The sequence below is a fragment of the Capsicum annuum genome, chromosome 3 (genome assembly GCF_002878395.1).
Source record: "Capsicum annuum cultivar UCD-10X-F1 chromosome 3, UCD10Xv1.1, whole genome shotgun sequence".
NCBI lineage: Eukaryota > Viridiplantae > Streptophyta > Magnoliopsida > Solanales > Solanaceae > Capsicum > Capsicum annuum.
The window spans coordinates 482568-502806 of NC_061113.1; the positions used below are offsets into that span (position 1 = coordinate 482568).

Genomic DNA, 20239 nt, shown 5'->3' on the forward strand with positions numbered 1-20239 from the left:
CATTTAGGTAAAAAAAAAGAAGGTTATGTTGTTTCTAATTATAGAAAGATGACATTGTTTTTGGAACAGACTAAAAAAGAAAGTATACCACATAAAATGGGCCAGAGAGAGTATTTTTTGCTCACTTATTTCTTAATGACAAATATCTTCTCCGAAGTTCTTGTCATTTTCTTGGAAAATGAAAAAAGCAAAAAAAAAAAAAAAGTCAAGAAATACATGTAATATGTTATGCAGTTCCCAAATAAAAGCTAATGTTGGACGTTTCACAAGTTCATAAATCATTATATAAACTACTAACAAACAACAAACTAAGTAACTAATCAATATTAGAAAGATAACAAAAACAATTAAGAAAAAAACACTAATAGTCTAACAAAAAAAATACATGTGAAAATCAGGAAAAAAAATTTAAAAGGAACTAATGAGTGGTTTAACTATTGGTCGTCTGGCCATTAGTCAAATTCCATGTCGCGCATCTATTTCATGTGCTATAGGAAGTTTGGGAATAGTTGTGCTTTTTGTGCACCTTACTTCGGTCCATTTGGACTGTTCACTTATTTAGGTTCAGAACTCTGTCTCATAGAGGAGCGATTGTAAGATGGTGTATTAAACTATTTAAGGTCATTTTAAGAAGTGGTGGCCGATGAGTGGAGGAAAAGTACATTGATTCCAATATATATGATGGAGAAGCTCAAATCTATGCATACAATGGTGGCACTTAACTTATTGAGTCACGAGATTTTGGGAAAAAAGAGTGTAGACATGGAGAGCAAATTGCTAAGGTTCTACATGTTGTTACAATTGATAGTAATGCCAGACTATATAAATTGCAATAAACTTGGATGAAACATGTTCTTCATCAATTAGGCAACAGGTGGCAGGTATCCCATGGATTTAGTAGAGGTGCGCCAAAGCTGACCCGAACACCACAGTTATCAAAAATAATAATGGCAAGAGGGCAAAATTCTTCATAGTCCAACTATTGACTAGCCTAAAGCTTAACGTATTCAAGCACCAAATTCCTAAATAAATATCTGTCAGGTGCCTTCAGACTGTCAATCAAACTACTAAATCTCCATCAACTGAATACCCAACCAAATGGCAGGTCCTAATAAATATCCTTAAGTTTTATTAACTTAGCACAAAAACATAGTAGAGAGGAATGGGCTAAGGAAGCATAATTTCCAACTGCCCAACTATAGTTACAAACAGTCACATACCAAACTTCCTTCACAAAATACATTCAGCAGACAAATCAAAATAGTACTATGCAAAAGCAATTAACTGATAGATTCTAACAAACGACTTCTACCCATTGATCACCTGAAATCTATATTCCATCATCGCCATCAAAAAAACGCAAGGCACTATTATCCTTCAAAATGTCGTCGTCTTAACCTAAAATGTGCTATTGTTGGTTTAACATGCACGTTGCATGTTTACTTATGAAGAATGCTTTAGACACTGAATAATAGCATAACTATAGTCCAAGCAAAGCTCGTTACCTTCTAACTTCTCATCAGAATTACATCTCTGAGAGGAGAGGCGATTATTCAAGGAACTATGAGCTAAAGAAAACGCATTTCCTTCAGCCAGTCTTTTCCCCTCTATGAGGAGGCCTTTACTCCTGGATGTTGAAGAAAATTAAGGCTTAAAATCGTACACATGGTTGATGAACACTTGCAAAAAAAAGGGCTTGAGATTCAGCAAATGGCATCGCCGTTGAATTGGTAGTATGTCAATTTTCTACAGATTGGGTACTAACTATGGAAGACACGAATAATAAGAAAGTTTAGACATACTAATTTGGCAATTCTGTACAGAGATATTCATGATCAGAATGAGAAGCGGGGAAGAAATAAGCCCGCAAAGAAGTTCCAGAGCAACTCTCGTCTTGGTGCAAAAGGCAGAAGAAAATTGCAAGGCCTGGAGCAAAAGGACATCTGAGCCAGGTAGAAGTAGTCAAGCCGCAAGGAGGAGCAAGCAACCAAAGCCACGTCACTTCGAAGGAAAGGATTTCTGCACAGAAGTAAAGTGTTATTAGTATATGGAAAAAACAACGATGATAATATGAATGAAAAGCAAGATAAAAGATGAAGAATGAGGCTACTTTAAGCAACCAGCATTTTGTAAACACATGGATTGATGTGTTAGACGAACCAGAATATGAGTCCGGGAAGGACAGTGAAAATTGAGAGAATGAAACTAAGAAGAGACCAAAAACCAGTATACAAAAGGTGGAAAAGCGAAAACTCTCACTAATGTTCCAGCATATGGTAGCATATGGTTCCATGTACAGAAGGGTCAATGGACAGGTGGTTCTCATCAGGCTCAGAATTCACAAAATGCTAACTCACCATTTTTATATTGTTAGAAATTGATTCTTACCTGAGGAGGATAACATGATCTTCAAATAAAAAAGGGTGCTTCTGAACCTTCTTGGTACTGTGTCAATAAAACTTTACCTTATCAAAAAAAAAAAAAAAAAGATTTGTGCTCTTAAGGCTTCCAGTAATACTCTAATTACAAAGTTTCCGTTGTTACTTCAATTATATTAATTCAGGATACAATGTATTCCTAACTTGTCACAGGTACCTCTATTAACAAATTATTTCCAGTCCACAAATACACCACCTACCTACCTATATATACTTTGTCCAAACTTTTTTCATTGCATGAGCGGGGATCTACTTAGCCTAGCACTCTTGCTCTTTAGAGTAGTTTTCCATGCTTCAAGCTCTTTGGTTGACACTTCTGATAGCTCTGTAAACTAACTGAACATTGACTGCAAATAGTATATACCATAGGGACCGTTATCCTATACGATGTTAGATAGCTCATGAATAACAAGGGTAAACAAGTACAAAGCCAATACCAAACTTTGGTGAACCCACCAGAGCGGAAAATTCTTTTGGTGTCCCGTTACTCCCACACTAGTGACAGTTCCCTGATATATAGCATTACGGCATTGATATATCAAATATGAATTCCCTATGTTTTTCTACACGCAATTGTCTAAAGGTAAGAGTGTACTGAGTTGTCTGTGAGGTAGAGAATAGAATGAGCTGAACCAATAAATCTCAAAATCCTTCTCAAAGAGTTGCAATGGAACAGCTTGATATTTCATGCTAATAACTTTGTATATTATTACTAGGCAGAATTAACATACATGTTAAACAATAGAAGAAACATAACAAATTAATAACCACCATCATACAGAATAATCTGTATTCATGGATGATAAATAAAAAAAGCAGAAGATCAAGAGATTTACAAAGCTCTTTTATTCTCCTTCCCAGTCTATTAACTTATTGCGCGGCGCATACAGCTTTGACATTCTTTCCTCAGCTTCAGTGTCATTTACTACACCTCGGCATCTTCGGGACCCACAACAACATGCCAGCTGTACATCAATAGAGAAGAATCTGCAACATGAACAAATAAAATTTAGCACAAAACAGATGGAGTGAGAAAATACTAGACTAAGATGAGGGAAAAAACCTGTAATCATATGTCAGTTCTTCCCACTGTTTAATATCACGTTTGGCAAATATGATGATATGTGGATTGTTGTTGACACTGATAACTCTGGAGTAACAATTCGGCTGCACAAAAAGTGAAGGTTGTGACTTGTAACTCAATGTCAATTATAGAATGTCTTCTTAAGAATAAACAACCAAAAACACCAATACATCTCCATTGTAGCATTATTTCTAGATAACTTCATTGACTAGCCAGTGAAACATACATTTGGATCTCGGCGAGGAATCTCTATGTGTTTACCCATAAGACATATTATACTTAGATCCCACTCCATAACATATCGTACGCTCTTCGTCCCAATTTACATGAAGGTGTTCGACTGTGGCATGGATATTTCGAATGGAGAGAAGACTTGAATCTTGTGGTCTAAAAGCCAATAGATATTTTCGTTGGCTATTAAGGTATTAACCACTTTAGAAACTGTTTTTTTTTTTTTTGAAACTATTAAATCATTTTGTTAAGGATAATATAGGAAGTGTAAAGTAAAACTGTTACTAGATATAGAAAAGTGTCATTCTTAGGGACGGACTAAAAAAAAGATTGTCACATAAAAAGGGATGAAGAGAGTAATAACTTTTGACATGTCAGACAAAGATTTATGCATCAGCCCATTTGGCATTCTCATGCCATCTTAAAAGTCCTATTAAGAATGCTAAAATCGATGAAGTAGTGAAACAACTTCAACTTCAATGGATGAACTTGTTTGTTCCTCCCCGAAAAACACAAGAGGAAAGCTTAGCTTAACAGATAAATGCTATTCCCCAATATAATCAAAGTCAACCTTTCAAAAGAAAATATTCTATCCCTCTCAGGGATCCAAGGTGACAGCAAATCCTGTAAACATTAAAAGATCGGACTGAATTTTAATGTTAAGTATGGAGACCTAACATGTGCAGTTATCTTGCTCGTGATAAGCCCAATGAGATTTTTAAACTTCGCTTATGCATATGCATATGCACGTATGTAATCACACAATAATATTTTCAAGAACAGATGCAAACACAACATAACCAGTGTAGTCCCACAAATTGAATCTGGATCAAGAACGGAAAAATTAAAGCATATATTAATAAAGTTGTTTCAATAATACAGCAACAATAATTTGTCAACTCAATTGAAAAAGACCAGTTCAACAAGTCTGTTTTCAGGCCCATGTTTATGGCAGAAAATAAATGATCGTGTCTTTGTTCAACTAAAGCGGGTGTTATCCATCTAGTGCAGACACAAGTTTACTCCATGAGAATAAAACCATCAAAGGAATAGGAAAATAGGTAAAGAAGGATTTTACATACTTCACATGAATGGTTGATCAAATGTGCAATGCTTCCAGCCCTTGTGGCGTCTATAACACGCTCATCATCAATTCGAAACATGTATGTTCCAGCACCCTGAGAGTAAAAACCATTTTGTATATGGTGAAATGATATATTTTCTACCAAATCACCAAGTGGAGCCTTTTAGATCCTTCACCAAAAAGGGCACCCCGATGCAGCAAAGCTCCCGCTATGAATGGGGTCCACCGGAGGGCCGGACCACAAGGGTCTATTGTTCGCAACCTTACCTTGCATTTCTGCCGGAGGCTGTTTCCTCGGCTTGAACACGTGACCTCCAGGTACGAGTTACTCCAAGGCCTCCCCTTCTAGATCCCTCATCAAGCTAGTGAAAAAAAAAAATGGGACGACCAAAATCGAAAAAGGATGCTAATGAAGGTGTACTTTTCATAAAATGAAGCACATAGGTGTCTAACTTCTTTCAATAAACCTCAAGTGAGTGTAGATGTTCCTCGTGTCCAAGTAAAAGGAGGAAATAAGATTGGCCATGTAAACACAAGAGAAAAAGACTAGTGAAATTGTAACCTATTTGTGGTTAAAGATATGGAGAAGATGCAATTTTAGAGGTTCACCGTCATCAATTGTACTTCCACTAATAACTCCCAATGCCAGCCCACTAACACTGAGAGTGCTGGGAATCCCGGTATTGGAGTTGGGAAGATGTATGTGGGGCACATATGGGATTTCTGGCTTACACTTTTTGGAAGTGATAAAAATAATTTCTCTCCGACCAGTGTTCAAAACCATATCTTCAATGAAAAAACAAATAAACTGCTACCATGGAAATCAAAATCATAAGCCAGAATATTGTTCTTACCACTAGTGAGTTGTAACTTAGGTGCTCCCGTCGGTCAGCAATAGGAGGTCTAACAAGATCTCCAATGTACTCAATTACCTATTAAGCAAAAGAATTGTTAGTGGTCTACTGGTCTTGAGACTCTCAAACAAAAGAATATAAACATGAATATAGTTACTTGCACACAAGTGCTAAAAAGGGGTAAGGCTGCATACACACCACCCTTCCCAAAACCCACTTGGGGAATACACGGAATATATTGTTGCTGTTGCGCACAAATCATATCTCCGTAATAATAAGAAAAAGGGACAAATTACCATGTCTCCCGCTTCATGAGGGAGCTTCGCAAAGATGCCAAATCCATGTATTCCAGATTTCCCTAAAGGCAATGACAACGTCAAAATTAAAGTATAACTTGCAAGAGCGAGGGAATAGTGGTGATACCAAGATCACAAAGGAGGCTCAAAGTAGAATCAGCTAGCAAAATAATTAGTGAATATTTAAATGGATCTACTTCGAGCATTTATTTAATAAGTTACTCTATTTCCACCATGAGCAATAACACGACGGAACTCGCAAAAACTGAAAAGCACTATTACAGGATAACAATAACATTGTAGGTGTAAACAGGACACGTCCATATAAGACAATTTCATTTTGCTCCAGATAGTGAAGGCATCGAAAATATTTAGCTTACCAAATGCCAGTCTTTTTCTAAAGGTTTCTTTCATGTAGTTGTATTTCTCAGGCATGGAAAGGATGCTCCTTGACATATCAAGCTGTGAACACCTTAGCTTTTGAAGGTCAACGGTGAATCTAGAAGCAGCAAATGAGGAAGACAATTTGCCGCTCGATTGATCATGTTGACTATGGCCACCAACCAAATATGGTCTATTTTCTACATACAAGCGCTTCAACGACGCAGCTGTACAGACTTCAGGTTCTTTTCTTCCTCTTCTTCCAGAATAATTGTAAGGCTCTATTAAATGATAACCAGAAATCAGGAATCATAAAACGGTTTGCTCCACAGTTGAACACAGAAAAGAGTACCAAAAGATGCCATCTATATAGAGCACTAACCAAAATCATTCATGAAATTACAGATGATAGAAAACAATAACTGATTAATACTAATGAAGAATAAGAAAGTATAGCACACCAGTGCGAGCACATCCAGAAGGATTCGGTGGAGGAGTATAGTCTGAACATTCGCAAGTTCTTTGCCCAACACACTCATCAACAGAAGGACGCTCGTTAGATACATCTCTATGCTTCTTGCAGAAAGAAAGCAACCGAATGCACTGACCCTCTTCATCGTCATCCATAGGGATTAAATGCAATCTGTCTTCATCCTCAAGCTATAAAATGTCAACATCAACAAAAGATAGGTTAGCATAACAACAGGAGAAAAGTTAACACAAAGAGTTCATACATACATAAAAATCTCTCAAGCACTATATTAAGAAGAAATTACCTCAACACAGTAGCCAGCAGCACGTGCACAAAGAGGATGATAAGCCACCCGACACGAATGGTTAGAACACTACATCACAAGATAACGAGGGTAACAGATTATCAACTAGCTGGGTAAGCATATGGCGAGTAGTACTCAATTATTGTGGTATGGATACCAGTGCCTCCCCCAAAAGGTCAAACAAATAGTGTACAGAAAGGAAGGAAAGAAGAGAATAAATAAAGAAAGAAAAGAAGATGAAAGATAGTGTGAGAGAGAAAGAGAGAAGGCAGAACCTTAAAACAAGATGCAGAACAAAAAAAGGAGATTCCATTTCAATAAGGATAGAGGATCAGCCAATGACTATCGAATAAAAGCTAAATATTATATAATATGCACAATTAAAAGAAGTTTTTCCATTGATCAAATAACAGTAGTAAGGATATTTTTGCTGTTTTGAAAACTAGACCTCTTTCAGAGGCAGAGCAGAGGGTGATACAACTCATCCAACCACAATTCCAGTTCTGGACAGTTCGTGCACTACCAATTTGCATTTTCGTTCTCTAATATTTGGTCACAGTTATTAAAAGATGTTCATGAAGAAACAAACCAGAGAATAAAAAATTAAAGCTATACTTGTAATATACAAATAAATTGACATGGGGTTAGGATGAAAAGTAACTACAAGATTACCTGAATGCAAGCTCCATAAGGAACACCACAGATACTACATAAGAGCCTCCAGCGGTCCTTAACGAAATAATAAGAGAAGAGAAGAGAAGAGACTATCAGAAGAAATTGCGGCAAACCCTATCTACGTGGATGCCTTCCACAAAAAGAGACTTTTTTTCTTTTGATAATCAAGCAATAAAAACTAATTGTATAAATCAGCAAGATCTTAAATAATGACAGGTAGAAGTAATTCTGGTAGACAGTCTAGAAGTAATTCTGGTAGACAGTCTGGAAGTCCTGTTAGGAAAATCAATTGAGCCTTCTACATGTATAGCTAAGAATTGAAAGAGAAAATGGCTTATTATCTCAAGAAAATCATTAAAGTAGCAACAGAACAAAATTGCTAAAAATAGGAAAGTAGGGTATACCGCAGTATTCACGGTAATAATAACATAGGGACAATTGTAGGTACATAATTATGAGACACAAACGAAGTTATTCTATGGGGTTTGGCCATTATTCGTAGTATAGCCACATAATATAAGAAGCTTGCTCAATCAAGAGGGAAGTCATATTCATGCATCAACATTGAGTCATACAAATTATGACTTGATTTCAGAACAAATCATGGTTGGGCATCTTTAAAAGTGCAAACAACAACGGAGGACAATAATGAGGGGTGTTTAGACAATGATGTAAGTGAAATAAAACTGGAATAGTACCTTGCTGATCCTGCTCAAACCATCAATTGGCTCCATTTTCTTTATATCAGATAAGCAAGTTTCTGAATCATTGTTAGAGATACTCATTTAACTTCACCCCTCTAGAAAAATAACAAGTCAACAATGTGACAAAAAGAAATATAATAATAACCTGGTATCCAAATGGCACAAGCAAGATGAGCCCAACGTCCATTAGTTGTAGGCTTCATAGCACCACCTGTATAACATTAAAAATTAAGCCATACAAGCAGGAAACGAGCAGGGTAAATGGAGTGAAAACTGCAAGCAAAAGAAAGTACCAACAACAGGGCACAGGCAACAAATGGGAGACACTACTGGAGCCCCTGGACGACACAAATTGCATAACCAAAGTACTCCATCCATTGGCTCCCGCTCCCCATAGCATCTAGCGTGAACCTGAACAAGTCATCAACAGCAAAGAATTTTAACCCAGAATAATGGAATTAAATATTCAATCCCAATTAAGAACACAAACAGTATCACTCTAATATCAAAAGTAAAAGAGAACATCAACCAGCATAGAAATTGTAACAAGTTCTAGCAGCCACAGGGAGGAACAACATAGTCAAATTTAAATGATAGATAATGTTATCAAGATCACTCCACCAAATATTTTATGATCGCCAAGTGCACGTGCCAAAATGCACAAATATGTATAGAAGCCTTTCAAAGGTAAAAGAAGGGTTTAATGTCTGGAAAATTCTCACCAAGCATCAAAAGTCATTTTTAACATGATATGTAAAGAGTCATTTTGATCAATAACAAGTAAAATGAAAATTTTATGCAGAGCTAACTGAAAACAGACAGCGAAAACATCCCGCACAATAGATGTGGGGATAAGAGAAATAACAAGCTGGAAACTCCCAGATACTAAAGAGGAAAGGGAAAAGATACTACTATCCTTTGGTCCCAAAAGGAAGGAGAGACAGAGATGAGTGCACTCACCATCATTCGGCATTTATCGCACTGCAAAAACAAATTATTCTCATACTCCTGTTAAAAAAAAAACCTATATCAGCATGATCTGAAATAACTACTTTGTAGTTACTACTCAATTAGGCAAAGTCAAAAAGATATGTGGATCATCCAGGTGCAACTGCATTAGTTGTAGAACAAGAACACCAAAATAGGCAAAAGAGTCTTCTCAAAAATAAAACATTAGCTGAACGAAGAAAGAACATAAGAAGTGTCGCAGTTTCTAACCTCATCCATATGGCAAACGTTGCATTTGTCCAGATCTTTCCATTTAATGCGGACAGGCCTATATCCAGCAGGCAGGTCTTGAGTTTCCAAAGACGCCGATTTCAAGGATTTCGCAAGAAGCCTGGAGTTTGACAATTCCTGACATATAATATATCCAATCAAGTTGATGTCAGTTAAATGGATCAGATTGTGCTCCATACACACAAGACACATTTAAGATAAACTCGACATTGAAAGAACAGAATCACCATAAAGACAAAGTTGAGCTGAAGTAAAACTAACAATACCTTTATAAGTTGAAATATTTCAGGATGTGAAAAGCCAAACATATGGGATCCTGATCCAAAGCTTGTTTCACTTTCACAGCCAGTTATTGATTCATCAAAATTGTTGACTTGAGTCTTCCTCATCCATTTATAAACCTTACTCCAACAGCCAGATGGTGTAGACCCCTTAAACTATAAAACAAGAGCACCAAAGTTACTATCATTAGCACTTCTTTGAACATTGTTAGAGTGAGTAAAAGTCTCACATTGGTTGGAGAATGGACTGGCAGTTTGCTTATATAGACTTGGGTAATCCTCACCTCTTGAGCTAGCTTTTAAGGGTGAGTTAGGCCCACGATCCGTTCTTTACATGGTATCAGAGTCATGTCCATCCTCGTTTGGGCTCCCGATCCACGCGCCAGTTGGGTCCTGGGCGTGAAGGGGGTGGTTAGAGTGGGTAAAAATCCCACATTAGTGGTTAATGAGATGAGTGGCCTCTTTATAAGGCTTGGGCAATCCTCCTTCCTTTGAGCTAGCCTTTGGGGCGTGAGTTAGATTTAAGACCTAATTTTACATGGTATCATAGACAGGTCCATCCCCGTTTGGGCTCCCAGTCCACGCGTCAGTTGGGCCATAGGCGTGAAGGGGGTGTTAGAGTGGGTAAAAGTCCCACATTGGTTGGGGAATGAACTGGTAGTTTGCTTATATGGACTTGGGTAATCCACACCTCTTGAGCTAGCTTTTGAGGTTGAGTTAGGTCCGCAATCCATTCTTTACAAACATCAATAGGCTAAACATTAATGCCTAATTGATAGCAATAAGAAATGACAAATAAGAAAAGCAGAAACCAGATCAACCACGTTTTCCAAGATTGTCAGATACCCCCCCCTAAAGACAGAAAATAGTAACACCTGCGGCTGTAGGGACCATTATATGTATTTTATGAGCTAGACACTAATGTGTCAAATTAACCCATATTAGGAAGAAGAGCAGAACACATCCGAGCCAAGAAGTGGAAATACAACAGCATAGATACTCGACAATTCATCAGAGGTTCAACCGTTTACAAGCCAATAGTTATAAAAATAAGGATGACGGAAGATAGCACCTTCAACAATTTAGCTGGTAATAGCGTTTCAAAGCTTGAGATAAGACACTTTACACACCCAAGTCAAACCAAATAAGAGCATGCCATTCCAAAAAACCTAAGATGCTTTGCAAGAACGATTTGTCTTGTTTGTAGGTCTTCTGAAAAGTACTCACCTAGTGGATTTGTACCTAAGACCTCATGGAAATTATAAAAAAAAAACTATTCACTTGTATCTTGCGGCCATAGACAATATTATTGATCAAAATTCAAAAGGAAGAATGGAAGTACCAATCAAGAGCGCACCATTCTCCATTGCCACATTCTATATGTTACAAGCACCTCATTCTATATGTTACAAGCACCTGCCATTGTTATAGGTAAATTGGACAGAGTTCAAAGAAACTGCCTATGGAAGTCTACATATAGTGCTAAGAAGCTGCACTTGGTTGATGGGAGACTATTACGGCCCTAAAGAGTTGGACAATCTGAGAATGAAAGATCTTTGGGTTATTAACAAGACCCTATCAAGAAAATGGACGCCAAGATTTGAATAGAGCATCACGGTCTAGGTGCTAGAAGAAAAATATAGGGTTGTGGAAAGGGGCTAGAGGACTAAATACATCACACTCCCCTTCTCGAGCAGCCTCTAGAGGAATATTTTGAAATGGTGGAAAGAGTCTTGTGACAGCATTACTTTTAAGGCAGGGGAAGGGGGCAGGGGAAGTTTTTGAGGAACAGATGGTGTGGGATACATGCATTTTGATTCACGTCTCCCAAAATCCTTCTTTTTTTTGGATAAGTTTCGCATATACCGAATATATTGCTAGATTGGAGTATAACACAGCAAGTAGTTCAGCGGTTACGTGAAAGAGAGATCCAACAAGGGTTAAGATCAGAAGAATCTTCAATGTTGGGAGGTAGCCGACTACTGGAATTTCAAAGTTCGGTTGATTGCTCCACAAACAAAATTCCTAGCATGACAACTGGGATTCTTGTAGGTGAGGGTGAGCTGCAGAAGGTTGTTTTCAGTAAAATCCTATATCTCATATTCTTAATCAGATACGAGTCAGCCTTGCCCCATCCACCAATTTGGATTCCAAGGCTCTAAGACGTGTGTTTCAGAAGTTGGTTGCCAACAAGGTCAATGATTCTGACAATTTAGCAGGAGCTATGTTTTTCCATACATTCTTCCATATCCTTGAGCCATCCTCTTGAGTAATAGTGATTTCCCTTTTATATGTTTTGATCACTCAGAATCTACCATCCATGAGTGTCTCCATCTCAGTATATCAGGTTCCGTAGTGGTACCAAAAAATGATTCCACTTCATTTAGTAAACTGACCATCCTCTCCACTTCCCATTCATTAAGGTGTCTTCACAAGTTGAGGTTCCATCCTTGAATAGATCAACAATCAGAAATAGTTACATCAGGGTTACTGCACAACATCATAAGATTCAGATACACCACTGCAGTGGTGTTTGACCTATCCAATTGTCCTTCCAAAACTTAGTTTTGATGTCATTCCCTACCTTGATACTGGAATTTTCCAGTAGCTTTTCCCATAGAGCTAGGCTGACCGAACTTGTGAATAATGGCTTCCTTCCACAGAGTTGTTTCATCTTCACTAAACCTCCTGACCATTTCATCAGAAGGAAGGCAACTATTCTGGATAACCATTTCATCAGAAGGCAACTATTCTGGACCTTCAGGTTTTTGATTCCAAGTCCTCCCTGGCTTTTGCTCAATTGTGCCACCTCCCATTTCACTAAATTGTATCCCCCTCCTTCCTTATTGCTCTTCCACAAAAAATCTCTCCTCAATTAGTTCAACTTTTTCAGCACACTAGCAAGGATAGGAAACAGAGATATTTCAAAGGTGGGTAAGGTATCCAATACAGAGTTCATCAAAGTAACCCTTCCCCCTAATGAAATGTATTGTGCTTTCCAGTGGGCTAACCTTTTCTCTGTTTTCTCTATCATGTTATCCCAAATCTCCACATCCTTGTAAGTTTTGCATACAATGTACATCCCACCCTCCCCAGACTTCATTTGTGGGATTACATTGTTTATGTTGTTGTTGCTGCTGCAATTCATCTGGTCTTCTCCTCCATCTTATAGTGCTTCACTAAAATCTTTTTACTTCAACTATGGTGTCCGGACCAGCCAGTGCCCACTCCTTTATTTCAATCTTAAAAGTGTGGTTGACCTTATTTTGCTCTTTAGATATATATCTCATGACACATAAATGTTTTCTTTTTTATCTAGCTAACAAACATAATGAGCACATCATAGTTCAATGCAATTTACCGGTTTCTGTGACCACCCTGAAAACCTTAGCCTGATTTTTGATTTATCCTTTCTTTTATAAGTAATTACGATTTACTTTGGGTATCCATCTATTTCATTCGACAGAATAGTATAGTGTCATTCTCATCTAGCTGGAAAACCTAATGAGCTACAATAGTTCAGTTAGTTCTTTATTACATCTTAGGATAAGCTTTATCCAATGCTTAAAGTTCACAAGCACTAGTGTGTTTAACACAACATTTCTCAGCAAAAGAGTGAAAAAGAAAAATTACTCTCATAAGCTATGGAGCATATGATTTTCAACAGAATTTCATGAAAGGATATCCAGAACCTGACAAAGAACCAACTTTTTCAGAAGTGTTCTACAATATTAAATGTGAAAATATAATATTCAGTGCCTTCATAAGTTAGATAGGAGACCATAGAACCTGACAGCAATTCAAAAACTTAATAAGGATCGAAGGAGTATATAGCATACAAGTGAGACTGAAATAGTTAAAGAGAAAAATAAAAACTTGATTTGATAGAATACCTGCTCTCCACTGTCCAATGTAACTCTAAATAAAGGACGTGCCCCGAAATCAGGATCTCTCAGTACCTCCATCTTATATGAGACACGCACACCGGGATCTGGCCCAACAGGGTAGTAGAAGAAATTTTCAATTTTATACCATAAAACTCAAATGAAGGCACAGCAGAACAGCTGCTGGAGATGGAGATATGAACAGTTACCTGTTACTGACGGGAACTTCCTCTCAGCAGTATAACCTTCTGGCCAGATAAACCTCTCATCTTGAAAGAGCTCCGAATCTTCTACTATATTTCCTGAATAGGACATTTGCACATTGTAGAATTGATATATATCAGTTAGTCATTAAGTGAAGAGAAAACATCAGCTTAACTTATGAGAATAGGAAATGGTTACTCCTCAAAATAGAAAAAAAATGAAGACCACAGTTTAATGTATAATATGTTAAAAAGTTGGCTTTCATTAGACAAATTTCTTAAAAAAATTAAATGGCCGTAAGAGGCCAGTCTTACATTGGACAAATTGCTGATTAACTTATATCAAAAAATTAGATTAAACCAATCAATCAACTGTCAGACTATGATATGCTTTAGTATTAGAATCATTTCGGAGCAATTCAGATTACCTAATTGGAGATCAAACTCTCATGATGTAAAAAGGCAAAGAGTGAGGGGAATGGCAAAGGTTTCTAATACATCTAGAAGAATATCAAACTCAAAACATATTAAACACACGCAATTCAATAAAATATTATTGCAATTCTTTTGCTCTTTAATCAGTGTGCAGCGTAGATTTGAAAAAAGAAAGTACCAAGGCTAACTATTTTCAAGTCCCCCAATTCAAATGGGCAACTTCTGACTTCCTCAAGCTTTCTCCTCAACCCTTCATCCTCTGAATCAGAACCACCTTCATCTTCTCCATTTTCAATATTCTTATCTGCATTGATACGATTCTGCAACCGCAGCATCCTCTTTGAGAGCTTCTGTTCACAAAGATACCTGATCAAGAAAGTAAGAAGTATGAGCAACCAAGTTAATATTAGGTCGGAATACAGCCAAATACACAACATACAAATAAAAGCAGCATCACCATATATACAGAGAAAAGGGAACTTCTCAATAAAAAAAAAAAAACTTCTAGCTTTTATAACTGTGATGTATGAGCCAGCTTGTGCACACCTTGACTGATTCCACGAGGTACCTGTTATCCCCACCAACACAAATTCCAGGTAATTTTGTCCATCAAGGCTTGAACAAAATGAGAAGAAAGCACCTATTGTTTTTGCCGCTGCTAGGAAAGGACTCTTCTTTGCAATCAGAAGAAAGAAAAAGGCAGAACAATCTCTAAACTACAAATTCACGACTTTGATTTAAAAGACAGCGTGTTTCTTGAAGGACAAAGAGAACCCTTGAACTCCATAATCTGAGGAAAATAATGACTCTAGAGTAGGATGGGTATGACATATCTAACTTTGCAATAGAATTTTAGGAGATGGAAAAGAATACTAATGTGGTTAACAAACAGGAAAGAGTTTTTCTTGCCAGGGTACTGATTAAATAGGAATGCTCGGGAGGCGTAATTTAAGGTAAATTAGTTTTTTTATGAAGAGTTGTTAAACTTAAATTAGTAAGGTGCAAGCATTTGCACTGACTGGTTTATCAAAAGAGCTGTAGTCCAACGTTGAAGAGCCAACCAGAACCTGAGAGGTCAAACATGTGGCCTCCAAGAAATTGATATAGCAGCAAGCTACGTACCACATACTGACACTTCAATGAATTTGGGGATTGCTTCAGTAAACCATCATGGTGACCAGAAATGTATGACACTGAGCCTAGTCAATCTTAATATTTTTAGAAATCTAGAATAGAATGTCAAAAAATGCAGGTGTTATTACATTTTGTTCTTCCAAGTACAATGCACATGATTATAATGTTTTGGCTGGAATTTTTTTGACTTCTTAAGGACAGAAGCAAGTTATATAACACGAGCATCTAAAAATTGGTAGAAGTGGGTTACTATGTTGAGCTCTTGGGCTGAGGGCCTATGAGAAACAGCTCCTCTATCTGTGTATGCCCTACCCTCCCCATGCCCAGAGCCCAATTGTGGGATTACACTGGGTATGTTGTTGTTTTGAGTTGGTATTTTGAGTTGAGATAAAGATTGAACTAAGACCAAAGGCCTATACTAACACCTAACTATTCTAGCAAGAAACATAATGAATTATTTTGCTTCACTTGATTTAAAAAATGATAGCGGCGATGTACCAATGAGACACATTAAGATCTAAGCTCATGTTGAATAGTGTATTATGTGGTCATAAAGTTCAATGCATGTGAGAAAGAAGGATCAAAAATGCAAAAAATACAACTACTGCTACCACGGCTATAATAATGCAAAAAATACAACTACTGCTACCACTGTTATAATCATCAAAGCCTTCACAAAAAAGGAATAGAATCTATGTATGGAGAGAGTTATTTCTACTAGTTTTTCCCCAAATCAAGTATTGACAGTAATAAAATGGGAAGACCAACAAAATCTGGCAAAGGGCCAGAAAGAGGGAAAACTACTAACATAGGATATGAGAAATATTTGATCACAGTGATGTACTAAAGAAATGACCCCCCAAAAAAAAATAACTAAGACCGATAAGGCTCACATGTTTGCTTCCTCCAGAGCTTGAACAAACTTTGGTTTTTTGCACTTGAGGTGAAAGGAAGAAAGAAGACCTCGTAGGAAAGATATAACTTGCTTGAACTTGACCCTGAAATCAAATAACAAAGTTTCATACGCCCAAAATGCAAAACTGAGCATATTACTGCCTAAATGGTAAATAGAACTCCAGTTAGATTCACAATTAACTTCGAAATAGCACACCTAGCAAAATCATGGGTTCCAAAGAACTGCACAAGAACTGATTTTTCCCCTGAAACTTTGTTTAAACCTTTACACCCGTCAGCAAGAGATTCATCTAGAACAATGGCAGGCCACATGGCATAACCTGTATTGGCAAATAAAACCAATGAAAAAACAGATAGTTGCTACATTTGAGAGATTTTGATCTCACATTTGTCCTAGGAAGTAACAAGCATACGTAATTAAGTTGGTAACAAGGTGTTATCTTTGTTATTAGTTCTACTTTGAGAGATCCTAGCTGCTAAATAACCGTGTACAACCATGAATGGATGTGATGAAGTTGCCAAACCAGACCAAAAATTGACAATTTACTGAGAAATGTTCAGAAGAGTGAATGTGATAAAGTCGCAAGTAGAACAAAAGTTATCAAAAGCTGCAAAATTGTCAGAAGTAGAAAAGGAACGCCATAATTTACCAGTCAGCTTTGCCCATAAAATATCTCCGGGCTCGTGACATTCACAGTCCTCCGAACCAGCATCGGCAGCTAAAACAATTAACTCATCAATATCGATTCCATGAGTTTCAGGACACGTATCGCTGGGTGTCAACTTCAAACGATTCATCTCCTCAAGTGAAACAAAAAACTTGATCCTTTCATTTGATAAAAGCACTTCTTCATTATCCCCGTCTGTATATGTCACCTGCATTGGACTCAAACATGTTTCATACACTTGGCCCCCAAAAGATCAAACATAATTTATACAAAAAGGAAGCAGAAAATCAATTACATGATGCCGTGCAGTCTCCGAGTCGTACCCACTTATGTGACCAACGTACCATTCAGCATCTAATGGCCAATACGCCTGTGACATAGACTCTCCAATTAGTTATTTAAACTGATAATAACATATGTATGCAGTACATTCAAATTAATCCAAGTTTAATCATGTCACACCTTACACTTTAGTCCAATAAATTTCTTGGGATCAACTCCTTCACAATGCAGCCTGCAATGGACACAAACTCAAAACACTTTTATTCATGATAGCACACAGATACACAAAAAAAATAAATTGAACAAGGGGAAAAAAGGTACCAAACCCATTTCTTGGTCCGAATTGACCCTGAGCTTTTGTTATTCGAGTGATTTTCCAAAATACAATTTTCTTTTCGCTTCTTGATGTTACCCGTTGAATTAATGTCTTTGCAATTGTTACCACTGCGATTGGTATCAATTTTATTTTTACCAGCACTGTTTCGAGTTTTTCCCGAGCAAGACTCATTCAACAGATTACTTACATTACCATCAACCCCCAAATCTTCCAGGTCCGAATTAACCATCTTCCTCTTCTTCTTAATATGTTTCACACCAGCTACTCCATCAGCTTCTCCCTCATCATCCCTCTCACTCTTGACACACAAATTCACTACTTCAAAATTTCCCACCTGTCTCTTTCCCTTATTCTTTGCAACCACATTCTCTTCTTCGACCTCAATCTCCCCCTTGCCGACTCTCTTGCCTCTGGAAGAATTGGATAATTTCACAGAATGAGAAGCTAGCTTCATATCATCCACATTCCTCTTCTTCTTATCCTTACTCCTAACAATCTTTGAATTGCCCACTTTTTGCTTCTGCTTCCCCTTACTCTTCTCAGACATTTCATCATCTTTGCCTTCATCTCCTTCATTTCCATTCTTCAAAATGGACAAATTCACATGCTTTGAATTGCCAATTTTTCTCTTCTGTTTCCCCTTATTCTTTATAACCATTTCATCAGCTCTGGCCTCGTCTTTTCCATTTCCATTCGCTAAAGCCACAAGCTTCGAATTAACCGCCTTCCTTTTCATCTTCTCCTTAAACTTCACACCCACTTCCTCTTCTCTCCCCACATCAACCTGACTTCCTCTATCCCCATTACAACTAGCTAATCGAAAAACTACCTTCAAATTACCAACCTTCCTCTTCTCCTTTTCCCCGTCAATTCCACCATTTTCTCTAGCTAATTTCACCGATCTAGAAACTAACGAATCATAAAACGATTCCTCCTGCCGCTTCCTCTTTCTCCTCCGAGTATAAAATTGAGTAATTGGAAGTCTCCGAATCTCTAAATGCTTCCGATCATCATCGGATTCCAAATGTGATACAATTTTCCTAGCAGCTTTAACTTTTTTCGAACCAGTAGCACCACCAACATACGGAGAAGTAGCGGAATACACATCGCACAACGGCACATACTTTAACGGCGTAATTCCTTCTCTCTCATCTTCCTCTTCACCAACAGCGGGCCGTTTCGGGCGTTCTTCGTTAGGCGGAACAGTAGATTCAGTTGAAGGTAACGCCATTGAATTGATAGTTAGTAAGAAAATCGAATCGAATTTTGCGTAAAATTGAGATTTTTCAACTGAATTAGAACTGAAATTTGGGGATTTCTAGGGTTCCGGTAAAGGGCATTAAGGGAATATGGAGGTTTTGGAGAAAAAAGGTATGGTTTCCCGCCGCAGTGGTGATACATGGGGCATTTTTATGGAGGAGAAAGAAAGGTGTTTTTGTTGCTTCTATTCGTATAATTTCATCTTATTTTTCACTTGGTGTTCGATACAATCCCCAAAAAATGCACAAACACAAAGAAAGTGCTTTTAAAGAAGAGTAATTTCATAATCATGACTCAAACAAAAAAAAATTACTAAGACTTATCACTCTATGACATACAAACTTTCTGCTATAAAAATTGTAATGAAAGAATTGACAAGTATTACTATAGACGTCAGTAGTGATATATGATTTTGAGAAAAAATTATTATATAAAGTAGTTGGTGTTGAGCATCAAGACTATTCATCGAGGTTTCAAATTGGCTACTGCAGATAAACTTTTGCTTATCGAGAATGAGTGACAATTGTAGAATTTTATCTTGTTTTTTGCTTGGTGTTCGATAAAATTCCAAAAAAGTACATGAACACAAAGAAAGTGTTTTTGAAAAAGTGATTTCGAAATCATGACTCGAACAGGAAATTTTATTAAGAGTTATCAATCCATGACGTACGAACTTTCTGTAGTAAAAATTGTAATGGAAGAATTGACGAGTATCGTTAAAAATGTTTGTGGTGATATATGATTCTAAAAAGGAATTATTGAGTGCAAGTGGTTGGTGTTGAGTTCAAGGCTATTCATCGAGGTCACGAATTGGCTACTGCAAATCAACTTTTGCTTATCGAGAATGAAATTAGTTTTACAAAAGTATTGTGACAGTTGCAGATTTTTATCTTGTTTTTCACTCGGTGTTCGATAAAATTCCAAAAAAGTATACGAACACAAAGAAAGTGTTTTGGAGAAGAGTAATTTCTTAATCATGACTCAAACGTGAAACTTTTATTAAGACTTATCAGTTTATGGCATACGAACTTTCTGTAGTAAAAATTGTAATGGAAGAATTGACGGATATTATTACAAA

General features: G+C 37.2%; 1 protein-coding gene across 10 annotated transcripts in view; it reads right to left on the bottom strand.

Moving 5' to 3' along the window:
• Nucleotides 1-19412, bottom strand: part of LOC107864429 (histone-lysine N-methyltransferase ATX2-like) — a 50448-nt gene extending 31036 nt beyond the window's left edge. For 5 of the 10 annotated variants that reach the window (XM_047408839.1, XM_047408835.1, XM_047408833.1 and 2 more), the window contains exons 1-25: nucleotides 17886-19412; nucleotides 17745-17796; nucleotides 17578-17652; nucleotides 17265-17490; nucleotides 16811-16934; nucleotides 16593-16697; nucleotides 14744-14931; nucleotides 14137-14229; nucleotides 13937-14034; nucleotides 10029-10199; nucleotides 9742-9879; nucleotides 9484-9531; nucleotides 8817-8934; nucleotides 8669-8734; nucleotides 8518-8579; nucleotides 7817-7873; nucleotides 7145-7213; nucleotides 6830-7028; nucleotides 6368-6649; nucleotides 5988-6049; nucleotides 5692-5769; nucleotides 4836-4931; nucleotides 3502-3605; nucleotides 3275-3425; nucleotides 1803-2019 (exon numbers count right to left, since the gene is read on the bottom strand). In XM_047408839.1, the coding sequence (XP_047264795.1) occupies nucleotides 3284-3425; nucleotides 3502-3605; nucleotides 4836-4931; nucleotides 5692-5769; nucleotides 5988-6049; nucleotides 6368-6649; nucleotides 6830-7028; nucleotides 7145-7213; nucleotides 7817-7873; nucleotides 8518-8579; nucleotides 8669-8734; nucleotides 8817-8934; nucleotides 9484-9531; nucleotides 9742-9879; nucleotides 10029-10199; nucleotides 13937-14034; nucleotides 14137-14229; nucleotides 14744-14931; nucleotides 16593-16697; nucleotides 16811-16934; nucleotides 17265-17490; nucleotides 17578-17652; nucleotides 17745-17796; nucleotides 17886-19132 (3900 nt within the window). In that variant the 5' untranslated portion in view covers nucleotides 19133-19412 and the 3' untranslated portion in view covers nucleotides 1803-2019; nucleotides 3275-3283. Of the gene's footprint in view, nucleotides 1-1505; nucleotides 1628-1802; nucleotides 2020-2388; nucleotides 2446-3274; nucleotides 3426-3501; nucleotides 3606-4835; nucleotides 4932-5691; nucleotides 5770-5987; nucleotides 6050-6367; nucleotides 6650-6829; nucleotides 7029-7144; nucleotides 7214-7816; nucleotides 7874-8517; nucleotides 8580-8668; nucleotides 8735-8816; nucleotides 8935-9483; nucleotides 9532-9741; nucleotides 9880-10028; nucleotides 10200-13936; nucleotides 14035-14136; nucleotides 14230-14743; nucleotides 14932-16592; nucleotides 16698-16810; nucleotides 16935-17264; nucleotides 17491-17577; nucleotides 17653-17744; nucleotides 17797-17885 lie in introns of all 10 variants that reach the window. The other 5 variants (XM_047408834.1, XM_047408832.1, XM_047408836.1 and 2 more) reach the window with 2 other exon arrangements.
• Nucleotides 19413-20239: the final 827 nt, after the last annotated feature.